The sequence below is a fragment of the Maniola jurtina genome, chromosome 8 (genome assembly GCF_905333055.1).
Source record: "Maniola jurtina chromosome 8, ilManJurt1.1, whole genome shotgun sequence".
Taxonomy (NCBI): domain Eukaryota; kingdom Metazoa; phylum Arthropoda; class Insecta; order Lepidoptera; family Nymphalidae; genus Maniola; species Maniola jurtina.
This window is the reverse complement of record NC_060036.1, coordinates 9,113,219-9,138,184: the sequence shown is the minus strand read 5'-3', so window position 1 is coordinate 9,138,184 and position 24,966 is coordinate 9,113,219. Positions and strand designations below refer to the sequence as shown.

Here is a 24,966-nt window from a genome sequence, read left to right as displayed (position 1 = left end):
ATGAAATCAAATCAAAATCTAATCAAACCAAATCATTTTATTTGCTCAAATTAATTCAGTAGAACCCCATCATCGATCGATTAGATAAGTGGCTACAAGGAGTTACCGCAAAAAGCTATTGCGAACTGCAAAGCCATGTTTATGTCTTCTAAGATATTGTTACATACGTAAATAACAATAATCGAAATAGTTTGCACAATAGTTATTTGGTAATACAAAATATTACTTAAACCGCAAGCATGAAATATTCAAATAATCATGTATTATTTTACTTCAAAAGACTAAAATAGAATAACTACTATTGATAGCGACAATCCTAGAGTTTTTTTCGTGAGGAAACTAGCAAGCCAGGTCATTTCATCAAATTATAGGTACCTATCTATATATATCTTTGAAAAATGGTATTTGAGCTTATAGTTACAAATGGAGAAATACATGTTTCACGATTTTTAGAAATCAGTTTGAAAAGAGTTAAACAGGGGTTGAAAAATTGTATAAAAGACCACTATTTTTCAAGATATCTATGAAAATGGGTATTTGGTCTTTCGGACAAATATGAAAAAGTACTTATGTCAGGATTTTTGGAAATTCCGCTTCGTCGCCAATTTTCAAAAATTCCACTCAAGTGAAAGCCGGAGTGGGGCAGCTAGTTAAGCCATAAAAGTAGGTACAAGGTGTTTATATGACTTACAAGGAATATAAAATATAACACAGAACCAATGTGAGACCGGACGTAAAGATAAAAATTCCATAAAAGATTCTGAAGAAAGGTCAACATTTATTTTAAGATCAGGAAGTATTCAAACGTAACATTTAGGATTCTCAGCAGGTGAGAGGAAGTGTTCTATGGTCCTTGGATCAAGTTATGTTCACTTATATCCGACTATAAGTAACATAAAGACATTATTTCAGTTTAGCTACGCCATTCTGGAATACTGTTAGGGCGTCGGGTGTCGATTTGGGATTTAAAGGCAAGCGAACATTGAAACGGACCGCGCCGCAATAGGTCCTACCATTGATTTTGAAAGAACCACCCCTTACTTACTTAATATATTTTTCTTGTAATTTGTATGGAACGCGCAAAGTTATTATTTTTATGTTGTTGAAATTAATTTTATTTCTTTGTTTTTCTACTTAATAAGGCTTTGGAAAAGGTGTGGTAAGCACAACAACAGCTTCTTTTATTTGGTAATTTTATGATACTTGTATGGATAAAATGAATGAAAGCCTGAAAGATGAATACTTTCATACTTCCATCTTTCTTTTTACTTCTAACCAAATACACTTATAAGCTGAAATAATATTAAGAAAAGAGGAACGGGATTTATTTATTGCGCTACTATGGACGCGTCACTGTCTCTGTGACGCACGTGCATTTCGCGAACATTCGTGCGAGGCGCATATGTGGATGTGCCTTAATGTGCGCTAATCTTTGCTGAACATTTGCTAAACGAGCGACCGCTAAACTACAATGTCCAGATGAGAAAAATTGGCTCGCGTCCAACTATACCCGGTAGACCTTGGTGGCGCATTGTTGTACAACGTGGTTTAATTGTTCTTAATGTACTGGCATCCGTATATTAATACGAATTTTTAAATGAACCCATTAAAGCTATGGGAACGTTCTGTCCTTGACAGCAATAGGGACAAAAGATAGTATTATTTACTGACCAAGTGAAACTTTATTAGTCAATTGAAAATAGGTAGGTATATTATGTATTCGTAAAATCGGTATAGCACTCAAATTCTTTATATAACAACTACTTAGATAGATAGAACATTTAATTGCACACTAAAACACATGTAAAGTAACACAACACAGAAAGCAGAAAAAAAAAAACAGAAAAAACAATTGTGTGCAAAGGCGGCCTTATTGCTTGGAGCAATCTCTACCAGGCAACCTTTGCTGAAAGGAGAAGCTAGAGTTGGATAGTACCAAGTCGCAAGGAATTTTTAAAAGACATATATACCTATATTTAATATTATTAGATGATGCCTTCGTCAGCGTGGATTTAGATTTTTAAAATCCCGTGGGAATCCTTTTATTTTCCGGTATAAAATCTATATCACTACACTACCTAGGTCATTAACTACCTATATCCATACAAAAAAATCACGTCAATCCGTTGCTCCATCCACAAACCAACAATTAAACACATTTTCGCATTTATAACCATTATAAATGTTAATTATAATGTAGTAGTAGGTAGTGATTGTTTGTATACAGTGCGTTTTATTTAACTTGGATAAATCATTAAGAGGGGTCTCTCCGTCACTCGCTTCATACAAACGTAGTTCCAATTTCATTTGAATATTAAGCAACCAAAGTCCATGAAATTTTGCAGACATATTTTAGAAACTAATATCTGTGTCTGTGGTTTTCCAGATTTCTGTTAAAATATTCGGTTTCAAAGTTACGCGATCTTAAAAATTTACATACAAATCTTCGAGCCCCTGTAATTTTAAAACTAACACCACCGACACAGATATTAGTTTCTAGAATATGTTTGCTTAATATTCAAATGAAATTGGAACTACGATTGTATGAAGCGAGTGACGGAGAGAGCCCTGTTAACTAAAACAGATACAGAAAAAATAACATCATAATAGCGTTTGATGTGTGTCCAAAAAGTTTTATTTGCACATAATAATATGGCTACAAATCCTACTTAAATGAAAGTGTGCCTACCTTGAAACATTTTATCTGCAAAGTATACGGAAGCGATTATTAATATCTAGAACAATATACCGCCAAGTTTGGTATCTTTGAACTTCATAATATCACGCTTTTTCATATTTACGGCCGAATCCCGAATCGCCTCTGCAGGGGTCAAATTTAAATAGGACACTTTTTTAATTCCACTAAAAGTTCTCTCTTAATTAATTCTAATCGTATTTGCGAGAAAAACATTGAATTTCGATTACTTACAGGACTGCAAAATTCGCGCGGGATTCAATAAACACTAAAAACGAATTAACTTTGGTTAGCTTCACCATTTTTTATTTCGTGGCAAAACGATATAACATTATGCAGAAGTGTGTAACATATTATAAAATAATTTGTACCTATTTGGATATCAAAATTATTGTAACCACATTCAGGTATATAACCGTATCACAAAGTAGGTACCTACACGAGTAGGTATGAGTTTTTCAACCAAAAACATCGAAAAACTGTGCTAATAGGTTACAAAAGTACTTACATTTTGCGCAAGACCCTTCGAAATGAACGTTTAATGAAATTTATCATCATCGTATTGAATAGTTACTAGAAACACAATCACACACTGTCAAAGGAACTAAATAATATGCTAATTACCGAAATCCGTTTACGATTACGCCCAGTTAAGCACTCAGCACATTAATAATGCGGAAGAGTCGCCAATTTACGAAAGAAAAGTCAGTTTTTAAATATTTTTTCAACTACCCGCAAAGTCGTTTTTGTTTTGTGATTGCCCATACGTTGCATATTAGGTAATAATATGAGCTATAAATGTACCTATGTCTATTTATAAATTCAAATTTTAATAATACCTTATATTTTAATAATTTTTATAACTCTCAATCAAATATTGACTATTTATATTTAAATGCTTCTAATTGAACTAATCGTTCAAAAGTTAGGTAGGTACTTACTACTTAATAATTTGAATTAGTTACGAAGAGATGTTTAAAACTATTTCGATCAAATAAATATCGATCTAAAAGCTCTTTAACTAGTTTTTACTTATGAAGCTAATGACAAGTTATTAGAAAGCTGTTCAACTCGTTTATTGAAGAGTTGGGAGAAGGAATATTCAACAATGTCCAACAAGAAAAATATATTTCATACTAGCCGATGCCCGCGACTTCGCCCGCGTGGATGTAGTTTTTTTAAAAAATCCCGTGGGAACTCTTTGATTTTCCGGGATAAAAAGTAGCCTATGTGCTAACCCAGGATATTATCTATCTCCATTCCAAATTTCAGTCAAACCCGTCCAGTAGTTTTTGCGTGAAGGAGTAACAAACATACACACACACACACACACACACACATACAAACTTTCGCCTTTATAATATTAGTGTGATATTTCGCTATGAATTTTTCTGTCAATCGGTTTGGTTGTCTTATATCTCAAATGTCATTTAATGCACTTATACAGTCTATATACCTTTTTGGTCTGAACAAGCCAAAACGTCATCGATACAATCTAATTTTGTGCCATAGATTATTTTTATTTCATGTGGTGTCTATCTATAGGCTAACTACAATATTATATCTCCCGAATAATTCTGGCATAAGTATGACCTGGGGCATATTGTGCTAAATATGATTGCCAAATGCTACAAACTGAATTTGCGTTGATGTATTTGGGACTTGAATTCGCTTTCACTTTGATCAAATCAAAATGTATTAAGCATTTTGGTTTATAGCTGATTTAAATGTACCACTGCATCTTATGTTTAGCGTGTAGAATGATCGCATCTGGTGTAGGTATACTTCAAAAATCAAATTAAGCTTATCTAGTATAGGTATATATAATGAGCGTTTGAAGTAAATTTCTCAATGTTCAGTGTTTACCTATCGTTACATAATATGGCTAGGTACATGAAAAGTTCTTGGATATAAAAAAAGTCGTAAAAAGTGATGCTTCGCCCGCGATTTTTATTACATTTTTAGTGGGATTAAGGTTCTTAAGATAGGCGCCTGATCTTTATATTTATGATCAATAAACTTCAAATAGGTTACTGCGGAAATTGAAAATATCACTTATTATATAACCATATTATCAATAACAAGCGGTGATAACTTAGTGGTTAGGACGGACGTGGAATTCCTATTGGGGGGGTCGGAGATTCAATCCCGCAATTATATATCGCTTGATTTAACGGTGAAGGTGAAAACATCGTAAGGAAAGCTGCACCCCTATGCTGCACACCTGAAGGTTCTCCATAATGGCACACTCATGTGTGTGGCTTCTCCTTCTGAGACCCATGCTGAGTGAGCCGGATGGGTTGATATTGAAAATGATTATACTTAACTAATAAGCGATTCTTTTGTAGTATGGACAAAATGACAAAAATGACAGTTGGCATTAGGCCTTAGGGACGATCCTTAAAATTCTAATATTCTCGTACAAGGTGTAACCAGAACGCTAGCAAAAACGAAGACAGGTGATAGTATTGATGATTATTGATTACTGATAAGGCACCACAAAAGAAAACGCGAAAGAAAAAATTTAAATAAAATACTGTATTTTTAGAAGTTCGCAATATACTGCAAATAAAACATCTGACTGACGCTAGAGGTCAACGTTACGTAAGCAGGCCACTCGGGGTCCATGCCACGTCATACCTAGGCGGGGTATTGGCGCGAGTTTTGCACGCTATTACATTGCAGGTTTAAAAGAACTAAATTACTAGAACTACAAGATAAGGCAAATGGTTTGTGTTAAGGTAGTATAAAAGTTTTTGCTAGCGTTCTGGTTACACCCTGTATGTACATATTATTGGCGTCACTCAGAAAAGCAGGTATTATTTAAATATTTTTATCGAATTATTGGAATGTCCTCTCCAAAACCAACACAAAAAAACACAAGTTTAATGTGCAAGGTTATCCGAGAGTTTTAATCTAAACAAACTAATGCCAAAATAAATAATTTAATTAGAGCGTGATTGCTATCACAACATCTAATTATCCAGTTCACAATTCAAATACCGAAAATATGCGATATCGCTCCGAATCTCGGAAGGAGACTGAACTAAAACCTTCAAAACACCCGTATTTATGCAAGTTCAATCTTGTTGGCCTCCTAGTAACAGATTGTATGACATCGAATGAGCCAAATATCGATTTTACCAAACTACCTTCATCAGCTAAATTAATAATTTTATATTATTTTTGACAACTCAAATCAACTTTTTTTAAAATAACCTTACAGTTCGGCCGTCCTGAATTTAACACGCCCTCGTGTTTCTAAATAATCTTGTCATGTCAGTCGCGGGCTTCCTTGCCCTAAGTCAAATCCAAATCATGGGCTATCCTGCCCTCCGTCAAATCATTAAAACCTACCCCTGAACTGCCGAACTCTCAGTTTTAATATCAAGTCAACAATAAATCCAAACGACTAACTTCTCATTCGATGTATACAAAATCTGAACCACTCATTGCAAATTACTTTCCAATTCACAAAAGACTAAATTATTAAAAAAAACTAAAAATTTTAATCACCAAATCAAACTCAATAAAAATTTTAATCAAATGTGGGTTGTTTACAAAAAGATGCCAAAGCGAAATTAAGACAACGTGAGACACGTCCCGCTTCTGAATTATTGGCGTCACTCAGAAAAGCAGGTATTATTTAAATATTTTTATCGAATTATTGGAATGTCCTCTCCAAAACCAACACAAAAAAACACAAGTTTAATGTGCAAGGTTATCCGAGAGTTTTAATCTAAACAAACTAATGCCAAAATAAATAATTTAATTAGAGCGTGATTGCTATCACAACATCTAATTATCCAGTTCACAATTCAAATACCGAAAATATGCGATATCGCTCCGAATCTCGGAAGGAGACTGAACTAAAACCTTCAAAACACCCGTATTTATGCAAGTTCAATCTTGTTGGCCTCCTAGTAACAGATTGTATGACATCGAATGAGCCAAATATCGATTTTACCAAACTACCTTCATCAGCTAAATTAATAATTTTATATTATTTTTGACAACTCAAATCAACTTTTTTTTAAATAACCTTACAATACCTACTTACCTACCTTAGATTGTTATTAAAAAAATTCAGTATACACTACATTCGTAAGTACTGGAATCTTACTTACTTGATAGTGAGAGCCAGCAGCACAATAATGAGCCCTACAAGGGCCATGGCTATCACTACACCGCCGATCATGTAATTCGCATCATTCGGGGCATCTGTAACAAGAACAAGTGTAAATTAAAAATTTATACCACCCCCGACAAGTGAAGGTTACAGTAACTAGAAAAGAGCTGATAGCTTTCAAACGGCTGAACCGAACACTCTCAATCAAGCCACCTTTCAAACAAAAAAAAACTAAATTAAAATCGGATCATTAGTTTAGGAGCTTCGATGCCACAGACAGATAGGTACACAGATACACACATCAAACTTATAACACCCCTATGACAGTCTAGAAATAAGTTCAAGCAATTCAAGCAAGGTTTTGAATGGCAACGCGCCATTGAACTAAATAAGGACTTATAGAAGTGCTATTCCAAACCGAAATCGTTTCTATGAATAAGAAAAAAATTAATAATGGGTTGAATAATGATTATTATGAATGGTTGAATTAATCAAGGATGAGCGTTAAAAATAGAATAAGGTAATTACATTAAGAAGTACAAGTGTAAATTAAAAATTTATAACACCCCCGACAAGTGAAGGTTACAGTAACTAGGAAACAGCTGATAACTTTGAAACGGCTGAACCGATTTTCTTGGATTATAGCTAAGAACGCTCTCGAACAAGCCACCTTTCAAACAAAAAAAAACTTATATCTCCCCTTTTTCCAGGTCGGGGGTCAAAAACAAAAAAAATCAGATAATTGTTTATTTGACTAATCACACTAAATTTTACTGTCTTTAAAGACAATAATATATGTGTCTTCCTATTCTTAAGTTATTTATAGTCAGAGATTTTTTCAGCGATGTTGCTGCTGCTAGTCCGTACTTAGCCAAGAGAGTTGCGTTGCTCCAATTAATCATACTTTCAGAGCCTTATATTACATATTCATTCATATAAATTGCGTCACAATTGGTAAGATAAATACAAGAAATATAAAGAAAAACTTTAATAACCTAGGTATATTATATTATAACAGACATAAGTACTAATTAGGTACGTCTGTTGATCATCAACAAAAAGTGGTAATAACACTTCAAACTTTATCTAATAAAAACTCAGTCGGGGAATATCATTTTAATTTTAATTTCATAATAAAGTAGGTACGATGTTAGTAATATATTAATTTCGCAGAAAATTGTTTAGGTAGAAGCTACAATGTGAGAATTATTAATTTTAATTTGATGGGTAATTGAGTATATTATGCAGTGGGGTTTTAATTGACTTTTAGCAAATTTATTATCAGAGTTGATCAATTTTACATACAAAATTGAAGATTTTAGATCCATAACTGTAATTTGATAAAACATTTATACATTATACAGTTATTTTAAAAGCATACGCCAAACCGCTTTATACCGGTTACTAAGAGTAGGTAAGTACCTATTACTTTGCACCAACTGTGCCGCGTTGCCTGTAGCCCCACCATAGGGTAGACCCCACGATGCGGACAAATCGATAATAAGGGAAAACACCAGATCGATGGCACATGAAACACGCAATACTGCAGTTCGCTAAAGCTGGCGGCACACTTGTAACACACAATGTGAACATTTGTCTTCTCGAGTCAATACAACAGCGTGCCGAACTACGTGCCATAAGTTCCCCGTACATTTTTTTTGATGCCGTATTACATGCTGCCTGGTTTACAAGATACATATAAGTCAGTCGCCACCTTAAAGTTTTCCTCAGTTAAAAGACAACAAGTGTAAATTAAAAATTTATAACACCCCCGACGATCCAAAGTATTTGAGTTTTCCAAAACATCATTTTCAAATAAATAATTATGTATTTAGGCATCGTCCATCTTGACAGCTTGACATTTGTCTATTGACATAATATTATGAACCTAACGGTTATCTAACCTTCTTTTCTACAAGAAAACTAGAAAAGAGCTGATAAATCTTAAACGGCTGAACCAATTTTTTTAGATTATAGCTAAGAACACTCTCGATCAAGCCACCTTTCAAACAAAAAAAACTAAATTAAAATCGGTTCATTCGTTTAGGCGCTACGATGCCACAGACAGATACACAGATACACAGACACACAGATACACACATCAAACTTATAACACCCCTCTTTTTAACCCCCGACCCAAAAAGAGGGGTGTTATAAGTTTGACGTGTGTATCTGTGTATCTGTGTATCTGTGTATCTGTGTATCTGTGTATCTGTGTATCTGTGTATCTGTGTATCTGTCTGTGGCCTCGTAGCGCCTAAACGAATGGACCGATTTTAATTTAGTTTTTTTTGTTTGAAAGGTGGCTTGATCGAGAGTGTTCTTAGCTATAATCCAAAAAAATTGGTTCAGCCGTTTGGAAGTTATCAGCTCTTTTCTGGTTTTCTTATTACTTTTATCCCAGAACCACCAGAGGTTACGTATTTTCTGACACAGGAAATATGTACGATTGAGTAGTGTTAGTAAGTACTAAGAAAGCATGCCTAGCCTACATGCTAGCTTGCTTAGACGGCCAATTTTCAGGTATCTGATAATCAAGGTACATAAAACCATTACTTACCTCACGTAAATTCTCCAAACTGATTTTTACGTATATTTTAGGCAATATCCTTAAAAATATGTCGCTAATACTCCCAGACACTTCCCGTGTCGGCCGTATTGCTTTGCAGACGCTTTAAAGCTCCCAAAATAAGTAATTACTTAACTGCACGTAAATTCTGATGCTCCATTTTTATATATGTCCACCAGACAACTATTTTAAAACCTTTTACAAGAAGACAGACCGATCCAGAGGGCCGATCATCCCCTAAATTCAATTTTAATGCCTCTGTGGGTTTGAGCGCGAGGGCATCATTATCTTCGCGCATGAGACTGAGTAAGACATGTATTAGGATATATTGACTTCTCTCTCACTCTCTTATAGTTTACTTATGTCAATTAATTATTAATATTAAAAAAAAACAGCTAAAAATTAAAAAAATTGGAGAATTCACGTGAGGTAAGTAATGTTTTTATGTACCTTGATTACCTGATACCTGAAAATTGGCCGTCTAAGCAAGCTAGCAGGTCTGTAGGCATGCGTTCTTAGTACATACTAACACTACTCAATCGTCCAAATTTCGTTCGTCAGAAAATACGTGACGGCTGGTGGCCCTGGGATCTTTCACTATTGTAACAGAGGTTCATAATATTATGTCAATTGGCAAATGTCAAGCTGTCAAGATGGACGTTGCTTAGATACATAATTATTTATTTGAAAATAATGTTTTGGAAAACTCCGATACTTTGGATCGTAGGCGCGGAGTTTCTAATTTATAAAATATTATAATCACAGTTAAACGAGAAAACATCAATTCAATTATATGTAATATCCAACAGTCAACCAAAGGCCACGAACAATCAACCCAAACCCAAACCATAGTCAAACTATTTTTAGGGTTCAGTAGGTATCTGTAGAAAAAAAAAAAGATGTAGCCTCGACTGTTTTAGTCGCGTAGGTGTGCATGGCACTATTAAATATCGTAGGAGGCGATGACTCTCCGCGCGGCTGAGGTTCCCGCATCGTAGTCGCTTTGTCGCGCAGGTTTGGATGATGCATTAGGCGCACCTTCTTTATATTTTATCTGCTTGAACTCAGCTTATTTATTTTGACAAAATAAGTTAAAAATTCATCATCATCAGGATCAACCCATCGCCGGCTTACTACTGAGCACAAGTCTCCTCTCAGAATGAGAAGCTACCACACTGGCCAAGCACGTATTGGCACACCTCACGCACCTTTGAGGGAGCATTATTGCCAACTCTTAAGCATGCAGGTTTCCTGACGATGTTTTCCTTCACCACTTCGTTGTCTGTCTGTGTGTCATCTTTCAAGAGAATCAAAACTTATAAATTGGGTACTTCCCGTTTACGTAGAATCATGAAAGGCAGGTAGCAATATCTTATAGGCCAAGCACTCTACTCCTGTGGCCCAAGTAAACAGAAAAATCTGACAACTGAATTGTCATTACATAAAAAAAAACTTGTACGGAACTCTTCATGTGTGAGGCAGACTCGCACTTGACCGGTTTTTGAAAGTTATGTCAAATAAAAAATTTACAAGCAATAACAAACAAAATGAAATACAAGCCACTTTATTCCTTATTTCATCGGGTGAAAGTCGATTTCAATTTAATCGTAGGTATATCTTGAAAAGCGAACTATTATACGACTACGTAAAATGTGTACATTTTTAAAGCAACGACATGTTAGAAAAAGATATTTCGTTTTGGTCGTGTTAAACTATGTGAGTCATTCAGATAATTCTTGATTTAGTGATGTTCGGTCAAAAATATTTCATGGAACGTATAATTAACATAACATTGATGTTACTTTTGAAGAGATATTAGCTGCCTTATTGGATTAATATTATTATAGAAATTGGGTTTTAGAATGGCACAAATAAACGGTAATTTATGAATAAAAGTTTAAAAAGCGTGAAATAAAAATTAAATTAAAAATTTAAAAAACCCCCGACACATAAACCTCTAAAAAGTAAAAAAATAATAGGTAAGTATGTATGGGCCCTTTAAGAATAGTATAAATAGTAAAGTTTTTATCCAAGCGTTCGTTGCGTCGGGGGACCGCTAAAGTTAACAAAAACTATTCTTCCTACAACAGATGACTTTCATAGTTTATGATAGGTAGCGGTCCCCTGGCGCAACGAACGCTTGGATAAAAACTTTACTATTTATACTATTCTTAAAGGGCCCATACATACTTACCTATTATTTTTTTACTTTTTAGAGGTTTATGTGTCGGGGGTTTTTTAAATTTTTAATTTAATTTTTATTAAATGTAAGTATAAAAGAAATGTTTTCCCAAACAACTCTTTTTACGATGTATAAATAAACTTTAAGCAAATTAACTCATTATGACTGTATTGGGACGCTGTACGTATACCTCCGAGTATACGAGTATTTATTTTGTACCTACTCACGTTTCGCACGGTCATGTTTTTTCTTATATGTCACTTTCGATTTCTTTCAAGAGAACACAAGTGCCACTTTCTTTTACAAACGTTCACTAATTATAATACTTACCTATTATCGATTACGAGTAGGTATAATATCGCTACATCTTTAAAACTTAACTTATCACAGTAATTTTAGTTTATACCGGCATATATGATTTTGTTTGCGTAAGAGTTGAAAGTTAGTTAATCCTAGTGATACAATTAATGTATTTTAATAGTTAATCTTTTAGTTAGATGCTCAAATATAATAATATGTAGATAAAGATACCTACCGAAATCTGCATTCTGCTAATAATATTATTTTTTTGTTAAATAATTCATTCCATATTCTTTCAATTTTCGAAATAAATAGCTTTGCGCTGAAAAAACTTATGTATTTAAAGTTCCAGAAACCTTCAATATGTTCTACAAACCACATTTTGGTAGCTGCGACATTCTTATAAGACCTACTTATCTATTATCCATATTTTTCATACTTATAGCTGTTTCTTTTCGCAACTTTTGTACATATATTAAGTAAGGTAACATTTATAATAATATTTAACCTAGAGCGATTCAGTTTTAAAGTTTGTACGTCACTGTGATGTAACAAAACGTTCCACTTACGCTTTCATTTTCAGTGTAACATTATGTTGTGTGTTAACAGACACTTGGAAGAGATTTACAATACCTACCTAATAAAGGAGAATAAAAATAATATGATTTTTTCAATGATCTGTATATAAAGAGTCGTTTTTTAAGGAAAGTATGCAATAAAATCTTAAAATCGGACTTTAAAGCATGTCTAAGCTTGAAGCTGTGTAGTGGAAGTACGGGTAATTTGTCGAGTGGAAAATTTTGTTAAAGATTAATCAAAAGTTAAGAAACCATGACTCACCAAATCGAAGAGTAATAACCCCTTATTACCTAGTAACCAGGTGTCTATCTGCTAGTGCATCGGCCTCAGAACATGGGGTTAATGTTCTAGGTAATCTTTGTATAGCAGGTCCCTACTTACAAGGGTATGTAAATTTTGCTGCAAGGACAAAATGTCTATAAAGCATAATATTTTTCAAGTATTTAGCATGACGTGCTCTTGCGAACCTACCGAATCTGAATGTTCCATATGAGCGTTTATTTTTCTTTATGATATTCGAAATACCTACTCCAACTTTATTAGTTACCTATTTATATGGTTATCGCAACTTGCTTCTGTTGGTAATTGGTACCTATCTATTTTTGACTTCAACATTTGTTTAGATTTTCGTAAAGCATAATATTTTTCAAGTATTTAGCATGACGTGCTCTTGCGAACCTACCGAATCTGAATGTTCCATATGAGCGTTTATTTTTCTTTATGATATTCGAAATACCTACTCCAACTTTATTAGTTACCTATTTATATGGTTATCGAAACTTGCTTCTGTTGGTAATTGGTACCTACATATTTTTGACTTCAACATTTGTTTAGATTTTCGTAAGTTAAATGTGCACAAATCTCAGCGTCTTGATACCTACTTACGTGTTTCGTGATGTGAATACATTAGGTAAAATAATAATAATTAATAGGTAATAGCCGTAAATGATATTTATTATTGTATTAAAATATAAGTACAAATAATTATAAAGATAAATTATGCATAAAGTAGCGTTCCCAAAATATTGATACATACTCGTACCTACCTACTAAAATTTTGTTTAGGAACATAATATTTAATGCAGCATTCTACAAGTACATAGTGTAAAGTTATCTTTCAATTTCAGATCATAAAGGTTATCAGGGCTTCTATAATATGATCAAGATTTATATAAGTAATCGAAGCAAATCATATTAATTGTGAGATTTGCCCTTGGCACCTTATGTAATAATAGCGGAATTCATTGTTATACTTACCTGCAATAATAATTGCTCACAGTTGCATAACTAAGTATTGCAAAAAAAATGTTTACACGTGTGAAAATAGTAATTCATATTTTATAAGTACATTTTATAAGAATTATGCGGAGAAGTTTCCCTAGCCTTTTTCCATACAAAAGTTTGCTTGGAATGCGCCCGAATACGTACTAACCCTTTTTTTCAGTGATGTGCAGTGATTGATCGTACTAAGCGTCTGGTTTTGGTATTTTGTTCATACTTACTGGTACTTACTAGTATACATCGATGCTTACTAGGCATTTGTAACCCTTCCTTTTGGCTTTACGAAAACGGTAATTTTGCGTCTGGAACGTTATTTATGAAATATATTTAATTCGGCTGTTATTAAAATTAATTAGATGAACACCATTATGTCAAGGTGGTCGAACTATGTTGCTGTTAATTTTTGTATCTAAAGTAGGCTTCGTTTATGTATTTTCGTTTGTGTGCTAATCAGCTATTTCTATTAATTTTTAAACATCTATCATGACTTAGAATTAAAATGTTTTTCTAAGACAAAAAAACTGGCCAAGTGCGAGTCAGACTCGCGTGCTGAGGGTTCCGTACTCGGTTATTTTTTCCAACATTTTGCACGATTACTCAAAAACTATTATACATAAAAATAAATAAAAATCTGTTTTAGAATGTACAGACGGCTGTTTTTTATGTTTTCTTAAATAAAAAGACTTCATTGCCTCCTCTAAGAACTCGATCTTTGCGCAATGAATCAGCTCACATCAGTCCAACGCGGAATACTAGGTAACAAAAATGGCATAGAGCGGTATAAAAAACAATGATATAATTTTATTGGCTGTAGGTGTGCCATTATCATTACTTAGATCTTTTCCCGCGACTTCGTCCGCGTAGATTAACGTTTTTTTTTTAAATTGCGTTGAATTGCGTATAATTGATGGAGCAGTCAGTCAGTCAGTTTCAGACGAATCCTTTTAGATCAATTCACATGTTATGTGAAAGTGTTTGTTCGTTGGTTCATTGGTTTGTCATTCAATTACGCCGCAGCGAAATTTTTTGATCCATGCAAAAACGTCAATTCGTTACTGGTTAAAGACCTGGAGACATTATGCTAGGTACTTTTTATCCCGCAAAATAAAGTGTTCCCACAGGGTTTTTAACACCTTAAGTCGCGGGTATCAGCTAATGTTACATAATATGATATCAACAATTAATAACATTAATTTTTTGTTCACGGCATGACATTCATTAGGGAAGTGAGTAAAATACGGCAATTACGCTTATACCATGTGTACACAGCCTAATTATGGCGCCGCCTGGCTTTTAAACATGCTAGGCTAACATTTCTATCTATCCACGTGTAACCTTTTTCCACAAAAGGCTCTATCGACTCACGGCACCGCAATACTGACATTGCAGTATTGTTACCTAGAAGCTTCCTAGAAACCTTACTAAAATGATAACATTGCGGCAGTTTCAATACACCAAACGTTAGCTATATAGGTAAGTACCTATCTCCCTATGTTTTTTATTTTATTTTTTACTAGCCGATGCCCGCGACTTCGCCCGCGTGGATTTAGGTTTTTCGAAATCCCGTGGGAACTCTTTGATTTTCCGGGATAAAAAGTAGCCTATGTGCTAATCCAGAATATTATCTATCTCCATTCCAAATTTCAGCCAAATCCATCCCGTAGTTTTTACGTAAAGGAGTAACAAACATACACACACACACACACACACACACACACACACAAACTTTCGCCTTTATAATATTAGTGTGATAGTGTGATTTGAAAGGTTAACTTCTAGCTAATAATAAAAAGTAGAAAATAAGTAGGCACAAAAGAAAACTATAACAGATAATTAAAAGTTGACACTGATAAAAATTAGGTAATAAGAATAAAAATGAGCTCGCTTGGTGAAAGTAAGTGGGTAATGCAATAAGCTTTATTATAACAAATATATTAATAAACCAATATTATTGTAAATGCGAAAATGTGTTTGTTTGTCGGTTTGACCTTCAATCACACCCCAACTGACCAATGGATGAACATGATTATTTGCATAGATATAGGTACGAGTAGTTAAAGTCCTGGGGAGTGGCATAGGCTACTTTGTATCCCGGAAAAAACTCTGAGTTCCCACGGGATGTTTAAAACCTAAGTACAAGTGGACGAAGTCGTGGACATCAGCTAATATTATAAATTATATTAGTTTGTATGGTTTATTAGTTTGTTACCTGGTTGATGTAATTCAATGTCCAAACAAATAAACTTTAACTAGCCTTATCGCATCACATGGTTTTCTAAGGATTCCCTCAGCAATAGACATATTATTAAGAATTGAAGACAAAATAGAACTAATGAAACTGTGACGTCGGTATGTACATAGGTGCGTTGTAAACATAATAAATCTATAATATGATTTTTTTTTAAATTTGGTCAGGGTTAAAAATTTGGTTTATATGAAAATTAAAAGTGGTAGATAAGTATTAGGGATTTTTATTTTTTTATAAAGAACTGCAAAACACTGTCTATACGACCTTCATGTACAGACGTCAATGTACTATTTTATTCATACTCTGCTGGACACAACACGTGTGGACGGCAATATACTGAGGCAATCATACATATAAATCAATAAAATAATAATTTAAGTAATACAGACCATTTTTTTCCATAGAATAACCTAGTTTTGCCCTCTGTTATAAAATTAGTCTTTTACAGTTTATACAAATTCTTGCTAGATATTTGCGTTTCCTTGCCAGTTTTTATTCCACACACACACTTCATTGCCTTTTTTTAATCTCAAACACGTACGTTATTTCCTTGTGCAGAGTTTACTTTAACTTCCTGTACTTACCGAAAAACAGGAATCGCGCATAGCTCATAAAAGATAAATAATATAGCTTAATTTTATCCGCGTGTGCTATTAGGGATAAATCTTTCCAATTGATTTGTAATAAAAATATGCTTAAATATTCTACGAGAGGTCATCTAATGAATAAGAATACAAACCGATTATTTTTACTTCTAACTGATATCCACGACTTCCTCCGCGCGGATTTAGGTACTTAGGTTATAAAAATCCCGTAGGAGCACTTTGATTTTAGAGGAAAAGTATTCTATGTTGGTCTCCAGTGCCCATCATGCATGTTATCTTAGTAGAAAGTAGGTGATACTCTAGATTTAAATGACTTTAATGAGAAATGGATTTAATGAGAAAGTTTTTTTTTTTTGAATCCTGTGAGAACTCTGATTTTCTGGGCCCTAAAATAACCTTTATCCGACCCTGGGATGCAAATTATCTCCGAACCAAATTTCGTCAAAATCGGTTGGATGGGCCGTGAAAAGGTAGCAGACAAACAGACAGATTCACATTTACAATATTGTTTGAATTGATATGGATTTACCTAATATTTTATTGTATCCATAGCTGTTCAGTTAGGTAACAAAAATTCCTCAAAAACAGCACAATTTAATGCTAGGCAGTCGCTATCAACATTTAAAGGTGACGCGTGACATTACAGAACATTTTCGTGTATAATAACAGCAGACAAATCCGGTTCGAGACACGTTTATATCACACTAGCTGATACCCGCGACTTCTTTCGCGTGGATATAGGTTTTTAAAATTCCCGTGGGAACTCTTTGATTTTCCGGGATAAAAAGTAGCCTATGTGCTAATCCAGGGTATAATCTATCTCCATTCTAAATTTCAGCCCAATCCGTCCAGTAGTTTTTGCGTGAAGGAGTAACAAACACACACACACACACACACACACACACACACATACAAACTTTCTCCTTTATAATATTAGTGTGATGTCTTCATTAATTCTTTGATGTTGCGTTGTGCATGCTTTAATTTTAACTTTAAATGGTGATCGATGTAATTGGACAATTTTTCCTTCTTCGTCAAAATAGGTACACCGCTACAAATTTCAAATCGTTAATTTCTTTTTTTATCCTTTCTTATTCGATGACTACGTCATAATCGCAGAAGATTAATCCAAAGGCCATTATTAACACAAACGATAAATAAATTAAAATAAGTAATACAATTATCTGCGAGTGAAAATATGTCTAACCTAATCGATCATCGTAAAAAAATCACCTTGCACTTTTCTAAAATTATCTACAAACTACGACGCAAGCTAAATAATGAGAGTATAACCCAGATTCACCATTATGTAATTATGATACAATTTTTAAGTTATATTATAATATTACATCATTATAATATTTATAGTATGAAATGGAATTTTTAATCTGAATATCGATAAAATCGTCAATACTGCACCAAGCACAGTAAACGTTTTTGTTACATAAACATAAAATTGGTCCGCTTGAATTATGACCATTAACGCAATCAGGACTTGTGACTGTGAAGTGAAAGCGACTTCCTTTTACAAATAAATTGATGTCAAACATAAGGTTGCTGGTTGATAGTAGCAATGTACTTACTATTTATAGTATTAACGGTATTAGAACTGTTAGGTACATTGCTGTTATCAAGCAAAATCAACAATAGTGAAACCAAGGAAACTTAGATTTTCCTTCGAGTAGTAATCGATATCCATACCAATATTATACGTATGCGAAAGTAATATATTTGTCTGCTAGTGGGTACAAAGTACAGTACAGAGCTTGTATACCGAAGATGGATATCGGCAACTTTTTGTTTCAGAAAATCAAAGAGTTCCCATTGGATTTTTGAATAAAACTAATTTCACGTGACCGAATTTGCAGGCATTACCTATTTGGTACAGATTTTTTTTTTAATTATAAATAATAACAATAATTTTAAATAAATTACTGATTTATTCATGCAAAGACGATAATAATATTATCTATGAGATAGCTGGTTATTCTAGATCTGCCGATACCAACTTAGCTTATTTATTTTTCTTTTGCAAAGTGTGCACTATCACGTGTTCACAACAACAAACAACTTTCATACTAGTTTTCGGAAAACATGTAAAAAATACCCCAGAAACATGTCAGATGTTAATTTTTACTGTCATTATTTTAGATATATTTCGTCTGTCTCTAATGTGTTAACATATAGCAGAACCAAGTGAAAAATTTTACAAGACTTTTTATACATAACTTATAATGTTTTTACATTAGGATACATACACGGCTCGGACCGTCTCGTGTAAACGTGGAATTACAATTTACGTCATATCTGTTCAAACATTTAAAATTTTGATATTGAATATTGGCGTCGATATTATTGTTTTTGTCATACATGTTACGTAGCTAACATGTTGGACAGTAAAAAAAAAACAAGATATCTGAAATCGACTTTCACTATTATCCTATTGCGCATGAGCACTGGGACGGAAGAGGCCCCATTTAAGAGAAAGCTACGTGATCATTTTTCTGGGAATTACTTAGGCTAAAACGAGAGTAACACATTCGCACAGAGAAACTAAAAAAGCATAATCATACTATTCTTTCTAAATATTTATCTTCATCGTCATGATTAACCTCTTGCCGGTTCACTACAGAGCACGGGTCTTCTTCGAGGAGGTTTGGCCATAATCCATCACGCTGGCCAAGTACGGATTGGCATACTTCACAGACCTTTGACAACAGACATTGAGTTCCCTCACGATGTCACCGTAAAGCAAATGATTTAAATTAAAATTATACAATCTCATAATCTGAGTTTGTTTGTTATCATTAAGAAGTTAGAACTTATTTTACAAATCCCGTGAATCTATTTGATTTTGCGGGATAAAAGTAGCCTATGCCCATCTTCGTCAATGAAAAGTATTTTTCGTGCCAAATGTTAAAATCAAGACTGAAGGAGATGCGGGAAATGGTAACCGATAGACATACATACTTTCGCATATTTTGTTAGTTAATATGGATTAGGACCTTTTTACTACGAAGTAAGTTTTACTAATCTTCTTACATTATAAAGCTACTAGAGCCTCAATAGCTCAAAGGTTGAGGAGCAGACCGAATTCCGAAAGGTCGGCGGTTCAAACCTCACCCCCTATTGTCGTACCTACTCCTAGCACAAGCTATACGTTTAGTTAGAGTGGAAAGGGGAGTATTAGCCATGATTAGCATGACTAATATTATTCATAAAAAATATATACCTACGAGGATTTTAAAATTCACAGCTTTTAAAGTGTGTTAACAATTTTGTCTTACAATTCATGTCATTTCCCGCTTGATTGATGTCACCATGAATTGGGTCTTGGATATCACGTTCACACAAATTCATGAACTCGATTTAAAGATAACAAATGAAATCAGATTGAGTTTGTTTATCTAGTACTGGCGTTCGATATTGAGTTTAGCAAGCTACTTTTATTTGGGTATGTAGGGTATTTGGGATTTTAATCTGATTCAATCATACTTAGGTACATGGAGTTTTTGCATGATTTTTGATATCATCATCATCTCATCGCCTACCCATTAGCACGGGACTCCTCCCAAAATACAGGGTTTATTTAGGCCATAGTTAATCTCGCGGGCCAAGTGCGGATTCAAAAAAATTCAAAACTCAAAATATTTTTATTCAATTAAATTTCCTTTGAATCCTTGTGAATCGTCAAAAGCATCTACCACTGGTTCGGAAGTACCGAGAAGAACCAGCAAGAAACTCGGATTGGTTAAGTTAACTTCAGATAAGTATACCTTTAAATAAATAAATAAATAAATAATGCTTTATTCTCTGATTTTATTATTTGAGAATATTATGAAAAACTCTCATGGATGTTATCGCACATGTTTGCCGCGCTTTTGAACGGAAGTCACGTGGCATCTGTTGGTAATGTTTTTAGGAACGCAACGGTGGCGCCACCTCGGAAAACTATCTTGAAAGTGGCCTGCGAGATTTCGACTCACTTTGGTTCGGTCGATCTTAGTGTGCAGACTTGTTTTATCCATCTGTTATTATTGCGCTAACTTAGTTTTGTTGAGTATCAAGCCTTAATCATGTAAATAAGGGTTATATTTATTATTTCTTATATTTTTATTGAGGTTCACTTCTGGTATTCTTATATCAGAAGTGGGATAGTAACCTAATTGCCCACCCGCTTTTGGTTCATCTGACCGACATTAGAATCAATTAATCAAAATAAAGTACTTAAACTTGATTTTTAAAGTTTTGTAGTAGTTTTGCTTTTTGTATATTGTGTGTAAGTGTTGTTTCAATAGCATTGTGGTAAACGAAAACGTGATTCAAGTAAGAAAGTGTTATCCTTCCACCGTTCGTCCGAGCCACGTTTACAGGTTGCGTGGACACTTGACAATCGCTGCTGCCCGGTACCCGCGCTAACGAGTGGTACAGGTACCAACATTGTGCGTGGCGACGAATCGACTGCTAGTCGCACATCTACCTGCATCTTCGTTGATTAAAGTAAGGTCTAATCATTATTTCATTTGTAACTTTGACGCGCATATTTTCAATATCAACGTTTGGTGTGGAAAATATTACACGGTAACGAGTGTATGGCTTAACGAATGTTTAAATTTGTTGATTGTTGTCATAGTACTAAGGGTTATCACATACCCTCACGTTTAGGCTACTGCCATAAATAATAATTTACAGTGACAGTAGATTTTTTGTCGATGTAGGTAAAACTGAAAAATTATTTCCGTTCAAACCTATGTGATATCCTACGGTTTTTGTGAACTAGTTTTGGTTCTTCCACTGTCCGATATCTATTAAGAAAATAAGAAAGAAGCCGGTAAATTAATGTGTCATTTCGATTACTGTCACCTTCCGTGAAAACCTACCTACGTTTGGTAAAATAAAATATGGCCACGTTATGTTGACTGTTTTGATAAACGTTCAGAATCAGTCAACCTTGATCCATTAATGACTAATGTAACTTTTTGGGAAGTACCAATAATGTAAATTTTTGAAAAAAAAAATAATAATAATAATTAGACATAGCGTCTCAGAATTCAGTACCGGCGTTATGCTGTCGTTGAAGGTAACGGTATACGTTACATGTGTTGGCAATAACAGAACGCGAATGGTTACTTTCAGTCCAATGCAAAAACCTAATATTTAAGACGTTGCCTATTGAGTTTTTCGATATAACATTTGAAATTGATTTTAATATGGTCTTAAATCGTTATGTGAATAGGTACACCTGTCATAATAGAGACAGATGTACTTAACCGAACGAGAGTTCCTTCATTTGAACTCTGTGCTCACATTTACCTTTCTTTTCTTTGAAATTTCCGGTGCAATACTGCGCATTCCACGTGGATGCGAGGCTTGTCACTTGCCGTGACATCTTGATAGTGCTGTGGTGCTACGCCACGCACGTTGCTGCAAAACGTGGTACCTCATCGTGGCGTATCAGTGAGATCTGCTGCCTGTCTCATGAGGCAATATGACAAGTGCTGCTAAGCGTTTGTATATGCTGTTTGGTAAGACCATTCCAGTTTGTTTTTACTTGTGTTCATGATGTCGGTATGTGTTGTAGTATGAGGCACTTTCTTTGAATAGTTGCGAGCACAGTAAGTGACTCTTACTCACATACCGACTTAGACTTGATCTCGTGAGATATGCAAGCCAGTGTGTTGGTACTGTAAGGTTATTTTTAAAAATTGATTTGAGTTGTCAAAAATAATATAAAATTATTAATTTATCTAATGCAGGTAGATTGATAAAATCGATATTTGGCTCATTCGATGTCATACAATCTGTTGCTAGGAGGCCAACAAGATTGAACTTGCATAAATACGGGTGTTTCGAAGGTTGTAGTTTAGTCTCCTTCTGAGATTCGGAGCGATATCGCATATTTTTCGGTATTTGGATTGTGAACTGAATAATTAGATGTTGTGATAGCAATCACGCTCTAATTAAATTATTTATTTTGGCATTAGTTTGTTTAGATTAAAACTCTCGGATAACCTCTACACATTGAACCTGGTGTTTTTTGTGTTGGTTTGAGAGGACATTCCAATAATTCCATAAAAAATATTTAAATAATACCTGCTTTTCTGAGTGACGCCAATAATTCAGAAGCGGGACGTGTCTCACGTTGATTTCATTTCGCTTTGGTATCTTTTTCAAAACAACCCACATTTGATTAAAATTTTAATTGAGTTTGATTTGGTGATTAAAAGTTTTAGTTTTTTTTTAAGAATTTAGTCTTGTGAAGTGGAAAGTAACTTGCAATAAGTGGTTCAAATTTTGTATACATCGAATGGGAAGTTAGTCGTTTGGATTTATTGTTGACTTAATATTAAAACTGAGAGTTCGGCAGTTCAAGGGTAGGTTTTAATGATTTGACGGAGGGCAGGATAGCCCATGATTTGGTTTTGACTTAGGGCAAGGAAGCCCGCGACTGACATGACAAGATTGATTAGAAACACGAGGACGTGTTAAATTCAGGACGGCCGAACTGTAAGGTTATTTTTAAAAATTGATTTGAGTTGTCAAAAATAATATAAAATTATTAATTTATCTAATGCAGGTAGATTGATAAAATCGATATTTGGCTCATTCGATGTCATACAATCTGTTGCTAGGAGGCCAACAAGATTGAACTTGCATAAATACGGGTGTTTCGAAGGTTGTAGTTTAGTCTCCTTCTGAGATTCGGAGCGATATCGCATATTTTTCGGTATTTGGATTGTGAACTGAATAATTAGATGTTGTGATAGCAATCACGCTCTAATTAAATTATTTATTTTGGCATTAGTTTGTTTAGATTAAAACTCTCGGATAACCTCTACACATTGAACCTGGTGTTTTTTGTGTTGGTTTGAGAGGACATTCCAATAATTCCATAAAAATATTTAAATAATACCTGCTTTTCTGAGTGACGCCAATAGTACGTAGGCACATTCAACGCTTTGAGAAAGGCAATAATGCCTGTTACCAGTGAGATATACTTATGTTTTTAATAATGCTTTTGTTACTTCATAAAAGGGAATTGCTTATATTGTGTGAATTACTTTAGCCAAAAAGATTTCAATCGAGTCAGTCTCATTTTTAATTTTAGATTTCCGTTAGTACTTTTATTAGAATCGTATTAAATACGAATGTTCTTTTGCTCTTCATTGTTAAGATCAGGACAAGCCGAGCTAAAAAAAATAAAAAATAAATTAATGACTGAGTTGTTAGAAAATAAAATATACCCACCGACGGACTGAATATGATAGGAGATGGGTCGTTCCTATGACTTGTATTTGGCAAGTGATTAGAGTGAATCATGACGAGATAGGTCATTTGCTGTGGATAAATCATTGGAAAGAATCTAGTTATTATATTGGTTCCCTAAAATGAAAAAGGTTGTATCTAAATATATAAAGGATTGCATTTATTTATTTTGTATATTCAATATGAACCCCTGGTTAAAACTGGATGACTTGTGTGTCAAGCGTTTAGAGATGGCCTAAGATGTTGTCAGGTAATAATACCATTTTAATGCATCTTATGGCTCTTGGATTGATTGATATTATTTTAAAGTACCTAGTATGAGACTTATTTTTACCTTATCTTAAATGTCTTTTATGTCATTATACTTCAAACTTGTATATCGGTACGAAGATAAAAGTTGTGACGGTATTTAATCGTGTAGAATTAATCAATTACAATAGAAGTTAAGATTTATAGTAAGATGAACTGGCCGCCGATGGAACAGTTCAGAATAAGTCTACGTATCAGATATACAAGTAGCTCGTACATCCCTTTGTTTAATTGGTTAAATTTCTCGAAGTTCTTGTTGGATGGACCTCCAATTACTGGCCGTTGATGGGATAGTAGATTGGAGGCCACGTATTGGAATTCGGGGCATGTGGACCTCCAGTTGCTGGCCGTTGATGGGATAGTAGATTGGAGACCACGTATTGGAATATGGGACATGCGGACCTCCAGTTGCTTGCCGATGATGGGATAGTAGATTGGAGGCCACGTATTGGAATTTGAGGCATGTGGACCTCCAGTTGCTGGCCGTTGATGGGATAGTAGATTGGAGGCCACGTATTGGAATTTGGGACATGTGGACCTCCAGTTGCTGGCCGTTGATGGGATAGTAGATTGGAGGCCACGTATTGGAATACGGGACATGTGGATCTCCAGTTGCTGGCCGTTGATGGGATAGTAGATTGGAGACCACGTATTGGAATATGGGACATGTGGACCTCCAGTTGCTTGCCGATGATGGGATAGTAGATTGGAGGCCACGTATTGGAATTTGAGGCATGTGGACCTCCAGTTGCTGGCCGTTGATGGGATAGTAGATTGGAGGCCACGTATTGGAATTTGGGACA

At 34.4% G+C, this 24,966-nt stretch overlaps 1 protein-coding gene across 5 annotated transcripts in view; it reads right to left on the bottom strand.

The window, feature by feature from the left end:
* LOC123867596 overlaps positions 1-24,966 on the bottom strand; it is a 249,170-nt gene that overhangs the window by 10,397 nt on the left and 213,807 nt on the right. For all 5 annotated transcript variants that reach the window (XM_045909695.1, XM_045909696.1, XM_045909697.1 and 2 more), the window contains one exon: positions 6,823-6,916. In XM_045909695.1, the coding sequence (XP_045765651.1) occupies positions 6,823-6,916 (94 nt within the window). The remainder of the gene's footprint in view (positions 1-6,822; positions 6,917-24,966) is intronic.